This window comes from Chaetura pelagica, unplaced genomic scaffold (assembly GCF_000747805.2).
Source record: "Chaetura pelagica isolate M959 unplaced genomic scaffold, ChaPel_1.0 scaffold488, whole genome shotgun sequence".
Classification (NCBI taxonomy): Eukaryota; Metazoa; Chordata; class Aves; order Apodiformes; family Apodidae; genus Chaetura; species Chaetura pelagica.
The window spans coordinates 18,513-26,133 of record NW_009954235.1 but is presented as its reverse complement, the minus strand read 5'-3'; the positions used below and the strand labels follow the sequence as shown (position 1 = coordinate 26,133).

Sequence of the window (7,621 nt, the reverse complement as noted above, 5' to 3'; positions counted from 1 at the left end):
ATCTGAGATCAGGAGGGGTTAAACTTGGCCCAGGGAACATGTGTATCCCTGCCCATGGCAGGGGGGTTAGACCTAGATGATCTTTAAGGTCTCTTCCAACCCAAACCATTTTATGATTTATGATTTTCAGTATCTTCAAACCAATACCTGCTGAGCACTGCAGATGCACAATATAAGAAGTAAAAAGGGCAGTTCTGCCTTACCCAGCCCAATTTAAATCATGAAAGCCACAGTTTTTAAGAACATCAAGCTGGGAATTTGGTTACTAGCCAACCCAAATACCAACACTGAATGTCAGCTAACGCTGTGGTGCTGCAATTGACAGAACTAATTACATGCCCAATATTAGGCAAGCACTAAAAAGCTTTTCCAAGTAAACACATGTTCCAGCATATCCACTAGCCCACCTCCAATAACCATAAAACAAGATGGAAAGAAATTTACAAATGTGCAGAGCCAGACCAAAAAGACGACCTTTCAAATACATTTTCAAATAACCAAAAAGGTCACACTTCCTTAAGCACCACTTTACAGAGGGATGCAAGGGGTTCTTCTACTCTTCCATACATTCATTCCTATCACGTTTCTGTTTGTTTGTTTTGTTCTCAATCCAGGCATGACAACAGGGACTTTATATTTTATAAAACTCTTTACAAACACAAGACCAAAGTTTCTTAAATAAAGTAAATATCACCAGCAGGAGCTTAGTTAGGTCAGAGTATCAGGCCCTAGTTCTGAAGATCCTGGAAAGCAAATGTTTTCTTGACAATGAAACATCGTTCAAGTAACTTGCCTGGCTGTCCTTGCACATCAGGATGTTCCTTTTGAAATTCTTCTTTCTTTTTATCCAATTCTTGTTGAAAGTGTTCAAACTCTTCTTGATACTTCTCTTTATCTTTTTGAGGAATTTCTGCATCTGGTGTTGGCTGTAAGACATTATCAAAGGAGGGGCAGGAGTGAGATTTTGTTCATGTTCCCCACCACTCCTAGATAACCTACTCTGCAGCAAGGCTGCTCAGATTTCAGATTTGACAACATAACACAATTAGTGGAGCACATTCATATATTAAGTTAAGTGAGAAACCAGACATTCCTATGGAGACCCATAGCTTTTTCCCCTGATACACATGTACTTCACATGACTAAGAAATCAGGTATTATAAGGATGAATCCTGGTTAGCAGTACAGAAATGTTCAGGGGGTATGGGAAGCTGAGAAGAAAGGTTATTTTTCCACTTTCCAAACAAAATGTACTTTTTAGTTTGGCTTTTTCTGCATGTTTTGATTTAACATCAGGATTTTTGTTGATTCAGTCTTTCTTCAAAAGTTCTGGTCTTGAAAACATTAATTATTACTGAAGCATCACGGTCTGTTCCCTTTTTTCTAGAATGGATGACAGCACAGCTACATGCCTGCATCCTGAAACAGGGATGCCAAGTGTGACTTGAGAGGAAATGCCATAACCTACATATAAAACATACACAATAATCTACTAATTATGCATAAAGATGCTTACTGCTTCCTTCCCAGGCTCAGTCAGCTGGAAGGTCAGAAAAGACAGGACATCATGATCATCTGCATTAAAAAAACAAAACAAAAAACACACCGTTACTGCCCTGTTGCCACACGTTATCAATTCTGGTACTCCCCAAGTCAACCTTGCACTTGCAAAGCACCTTCAAGCAGCAGGATCTTCCTGCAGTCCTCCCATGAGCTTATGCAGTGGGGAATGAAGCTGCACAGTGTCTGTCAGGACAAATTGAAAGTGCTTCTGCCCAGGCCAAGAGAATTCCTAAGTGTATCAGTAATTTGGGAACAGGAGAGGATTAATTACTTCATCATGGTCCAAAAAGGATCAACACTAGCAGTAAGAGCCCCCACCTCTTTTGCAAGCCCTACAAGTTCCCACCATTTTTTTAACATTTGCTACCTGCAAGTCCCCCTGTAGCTGCAGATATTCCAAAGTATCCTTGTGATGGCAACACCATATCTTCCACTTTTGCACAGAATTCGTAGTCTTCTTTATCCGGAGTAAAGCCATTATTAATTAATACCTAAAAGGACAAAGACCATTTTTACCACATCAATCTACTTGTATTGCTTGCTTTGTCAGTTTACAGCAATGGTCACAAATGCAACTTATCTAATAACTCAGCAGCTTATACTAGAAACCAAAATATTTCTTTTCTGAAAGACACTTTTCACAAAGAAAATGCCTAAGTTTTCTATTTAAAAAAGGAAAAAAAGGCCTGATTCAAAGTACAGCATGGGAAAAAAATCAGCATCATATAAGAGGATATAGACCATAGAATTCAGACACACAATTTATTTCAGGTGCAAGAACCTCACAGAGGAGCAGGCAGCCCCGTGGTGCTGGCAGCCAAGCAAGCAGGGCAGACAACCTGCTTGGCCGAGCAAGGGATACAGACTGGACGTGAGGAAGCATTTCTGTACTGAGAGAGTGGTCAGCACAGGCTTCCTGCAGAGGTGGTGGGTGCCTCACACCTGGCAGTGGTTAGGAGGCATTTGGACAATGCCCTTAACAACACGCTTTAACTTTTGGTTGGCAGGGTCAGGCAGCAGGACTGGATGATCATTGCAGGTCCCTTCCAAACTGAAATTATTCTATGCTATTCTAAAACTGATCATGACATAGGAACATCAGCTGCTTCAAGAAATCACTGACTCAGTGATTATTAAAGGCCAGTCTATCAAAAGGATAGAAACATAGAATCACAAAGTGGTTGGGGTTGGAAGGGACCTCTAGAGATCATCTAGTCCAACCCCCCTGCCAGAGCAGGATCACCTGGGGCAGGTCACACAGAACACATCCAGATGGGTTTTGACAAGTCTCCAGAGAAGGAGACTCTACCACCTCCCTGGGCAGCCTATCCCAGGGCTCCCTCACCCTAAAGTTTATCCTCATGTTGAGGTGGATCTTCCTATGTTCTAGCTTACACCCGTTGTTCCTTGTCCTATTACTGGACACAACCAAAAAGTGACTGGCCCCTCCCTCTTGACACCCAGCTCTCAGGTATTTAGACATGAATAAGATCCCCTCTCAGACTTCTCTTCTCAATGAGGTTCTGGCCAAGACAATTATTTTGTTTGATCTAGGAAAGTCATCTCTTACTCTTCCTAGGTTGATTCTAAGCTTAGGGAGATCCTCTCTTCCTCCATGGATGCATCTGCAGAACAGCTAAGGTTAGCAGCAACACTTTGGGCCAGAGAAGTTCCTAGATAAGGCATCAGGGACCAGGTGCACTCAGAGAGCAGCCTTGAAGTCTGAAATTTAACTTTAATTCAAAGAGAGCTTCTACTGTTACAACACAGTACAAGGTCCACCCTCTTTTAGGTGCATTCATGTTTACTTTTAGAGAAACTTTTATTACAAAACTGTGTGTTTTATGGCTAATATCTATGAACAGCACCTTTTCAAAATAAATCAGAAGCCAAGAAACACACTTCAGAGCTGTCACAACCCAGCACCACGTTAGTATTTTTCTCACCTTATCTAGAAGGAATTCACAATCATCTGAATCACATTTAAGCAGCCTTGAAGGCTGCCTTACACCAGTGGTTTTCCACCTTCTTTGATCTTCAAAGCATTACTGTTTCTTGGAGGTGGGAAGCCTGACGTAGCACATCTACAACTACTGTCCAAGAGCAAGCTTTGGTTTTTCCACTCACATTCCAGAGGCCTCTGACAACTGACTACAAAACCCTCTGCAGCTCTGAGTAGGTTGGCATGAGCGACTCCTCCAGAACATAAGGAAAACCAGCAATACCAGCTGAGTCAGCTCAAGAAACTACAGAAGCACTGATGTGACTAAAGAGCTTGTCCAGCATCTGAACACGCTGCACCTTCTTCCAGCTTATGCTGCTGAGCTCAACATTTTCAAGAATATTGGAAGTAACATACGGGGTCTTTGTACCAACTCTTTGAAAATTCAACCTCAAGCCTCAGAAGCTGAGACCCACCAAGAGCAATGTGATTTCAGAGTACTCACAGTCAGTTTCTTCTGGTAGTACGTGACCTTCACCCGCACAGGGTAGGGCTTGTTACGGAAGTCCCTCTGGCATGAGGCCAGTGCCTGCGTGGAGCCATCACTGCAAGAAGAGAACTTGAATAAAGCTGCATCTTAGATTTATCAGCCAAGACATAAAGCTACCCATGTATCACTCAGCTACATCATGAGCTTTTTTCACAATGCAAGTTTTCCAAAGCCTGTCCCACAACTACAGTGAGTTTTTCTGAATCTGGGATCAGCAACAGATGCTTTACATAGGACACAGGACAGACAGAATGCAGTGGTGGGGAAACCTGCTTGCTTTCCAGATAGATTCCTGCACCTGTGAACTGAGATGGAAACAGGCTGAAGTCCAGAATGCACCAACTAACCTCTCTCCTCAGACAATCAACCTAAGAAGATGTTCATTTTGCTGTTGACAGTAAACAAATTCATTTCAGCAACAGGCTGAAATTAGCTTTCAGTCACTCCTGTCAGTCATTAGCTGTGTGTGACAGATACGCATAAGCAACAAAGAGGTAAAAATTCTGTACCTCCATTTGTCTAAGTTCATCCATCCCAAAGGACATATGCCATTTAAATATCCATCTGTTGCCAGTTTCTGTGCTGTTACTGCCAAAAAAATGCCTTAACAAATAGAAAAATGCAAAAGGCAGGGAAACAACGAAGTTTCATATGAAAGAAATCCTTATGTTTCTCAAAGAGTTCCATGCAACGCACACATCATACAAAGGCAAACTTCCATCATTAACACTAAAAATAAACTTACTTCTGATGGTCATACAGAAGTTTTCCATTGTTGCCTACAACAATCACTCCAGGATTGTTTTTCTAGAAAAAGAAACAGCAAACAAATTGAATAATTTAAGTGAAACAGTAAGTATAAAGCCTGATGGCCTTTCTGCAATAAAGCAGCTAAAGTCATTACACTACCAAAGCACCACAGATGCTTTTATTCTTTCTGTGCTTCAGGATCACATAAGCAAAGTGACTGAGTAGCACTGTGTCCTGCTCTATGCTTTGCACAGTTAGGGGTGAAAAAAAAAAACCACAAAAACACACTAATTTAGTTCCTGGATATACTACCAGTTACCACAACTTGTCAAATACACCTGCCCAGAGAAGCGGTGGCTGTCACATCCCTGGAGGTGTTCAAGGCCAGGTTAGATGGGGCTTGTGCAGCCTGGTCTAGTGGGAGGTGTCCCTGCTCATAGCAGGGGGGTTGGAACCTGATGATCTTTAAGGTCCCTTACAGCCTTAATGATTCTAAGAAGACACAGATTTTGAAATTAATAGATGACTTAATACATCCAACTTTGGCTGCATAACACTGGGAAAAACATCCAGACAGGCATTATGTTGTCATTCTGTCACTACTTCTACAGAGAAATAAAAACTCAACTCTAGTGTAACCTACAGCCTTAGAAGGAAAAAAGCTCCTACAGCTTTTAAATATGGATCATAAGCAGGGTGCTTCCAGTTGGCAGTACCAAATGATGTCTATTTCTGGATGCTAACACATTAAGCTGAGGACCAGTTACAGCACCAGACATCTTCCAGTAAGCACACTGGTAACAGCAACAAGAAGAATTTCTCCATACTGGGACTGAAGAAAGTAACAGGTTGCCATGAAAAGAAGCCTTACCAAGTCTAGTATTTAAGACACGTCAGACCAACACAGGCCTGACAAAGACTTTTGTTTCTAGAAGTGACACATCATCACTTTCTAAAAAAAGGGTTTCACACCTCACTGACTTAACTGGTCATGATCAGAGCCTCGGTGCTGTCAAAGTTCTGGCAAACAGTATTGTTCACATGCACTTGTTGGTAGATGGTTTCTTCAGCCAGCTAAACTACACTGGTGCCCCTACTGATGCCACAAGTCAGAAAAAAACAGGGAAAAAGTATCCTACAAATTCTTAAAAAGTTTAACACCTCCCTAATTCTCTTGTGTTTGAACATCAGAAACATAAACATCTTTCAGCTTCCTTGTACGATTGAGTTTGCTAGGTATCAAAAGACATCTGCAGGAAAAAAAGCTTGTAAACCTACAAAATTGTATCTAAAACATTTAAGACAAGCCAAAGCAGAGAAAAACAGCCAAAAAAGCAAAGCAGACCTACCAGCTATTGTTACAAGCTTCCCAGGATCATTATGGATTGGAAAACAGGAAATTCAAAACAGCAACTGTCACCCCATCTGCTACTGAATTTTTGCTGCTGAACTACAGCAGATTTGTTCCAAGAAAAAGAGCATCTCTGATGACAGACATAGCAATTTGTGTTTCCACAGTGTCCTGTTTTGGCACAATCCACCTCCTTGAAAGCACATGTCTTCAGACAGATCAACATTTCAGCTTGTGTATGGACATTCCAAATGCCAGCTTGTACAAATATACGTGGCATTTTCCCTTCAAACCTAACACATGAGCCAGTGTTCAGTGGAGGCTAGTTATCTGTTATGCTTCACCTTTCAAGCTTAAAAAAAAGTATGAAAAAGTCTAGCAAAAATTCTGTAAGGGAAACTTGACTTTTTTCATTTATCCCTTCAAAGTGAAGGGAGGGAGAGCAGGAAGATAACATCCCATTTTCTTCCACAAAATTATACATACAAAACAGGCAGAAAATTACTTTATAAACTTTGCTAGAAGAGTTTGCTTCCAACCAACCTTTCCATCATTGTCAAAGGAATCAAAGAAAATTCCAACACCGTTCCACTTGTCAGCTGCCCCAAACACAGGACCTTCCAAGCCTTGCTCTTCTGTAAACCAGATTGCCTGTTGCAGAAAACAAGTACGAGCCATAAGTCAAGATTCACTTTTTAATGCATGTCTGTTTTTTCCAGGCAGATCAAATTCTTCATACCAGCCCATCGGCGCCGATTCGGCCTCTCCCGGTGACTCGGAAGGTCACTTCGACTTCCCAGTATTCAAATATTGACTTGTTTTTGGTCCACACTGATCCCCTTTGGCTTTTCAAAGATGTTGTTATACGAATCTGATCTGCACTTGGTATGGCATCTGGAAAGGAAAGGAGCCAACACAGTATTTGAAAGAGAAGGTATTGCACATGGTTAATGAGCCCCTTAGCAAGTCTTCTGAACTCACAACATTTTCTAGTGTCCTCGCCCAGGGGAGAGTTTCCAAAATAACTTTTTAGCAGAATACTCAGTCACTTGAGAGCGGAAAAAGACTGAGTGTAACAATTCAAAAGAACAGACATACATTTAGAGAGAGCTTCATTCACTTGTATCAAATAACATGCATTTTTGTGATTATCTGCTTGAAAAAAGCAGTATGAAGGCTCAGGTATAGACAGCTTCCCTCAAGCCACCTGTAGCTTATCAAAGAAGAGTAAAGAATTAACTATTGTGACTTAACCAATATAAATAAATTACAGTCTGTCAAAAAATAAACACACAGCAGAAGCTACTGCAGGGAAACTATACAAAGAAAACCTGGTGCGCAGTAAATATCAAACTATTTAGGGGCACTTAGGGAAGACCAAACGCCTTAGCCCCGGGGACACATCCGATGTATTTGCCAAGGCTCGACCTCCATCCCGAGGTTTCCAATTCCCGGGCTTCAGCAG

The 7,621-nt window shown here is 41.5% G+C and overlaps 1 protein-coding gene across 1 annotated transcript in view; it reads right to left on the bottom strand.

Moving 5' to 3' along the window:
- Positions 1-7,050, bottom strand: part of LMAN1 (lectin, mannose-binding, 1) — a gene marked incomplete at its 5' end in the record, with an annotated part of 14,562 nt that extends 7,512 nt beyond the window's left edge. The window contains 7 exons of the mRNA XM_010003648.1: positions 794-926; positions 1,517-1,575; positions 1,931-2,054; positions 4,011-4,110; positions 4,801-4,862; positions 6,700-6,807; positions 6,896-7,050. Of these exons, the coding sequence (XP_010001950.1) occupies positions 794-926; positions 1,517-1,575; positions 1,931-2,054; positions 4,011-4,110; positions 4,801-4,862; positions 6,700-6,807; positions 6,896-7,050 (741 nt within the window). The remainder of the gene's footprint in view (positions 1-793; positions 927-1,516; positions 1,576-1,930; positions 2,055-4,010; positions 4,111-4,800; positions 4,863-6,699; positions 6,808-6,895) is intronic.
- Positions 7,051-7,621: the final 571 nt, after the last annotated feature.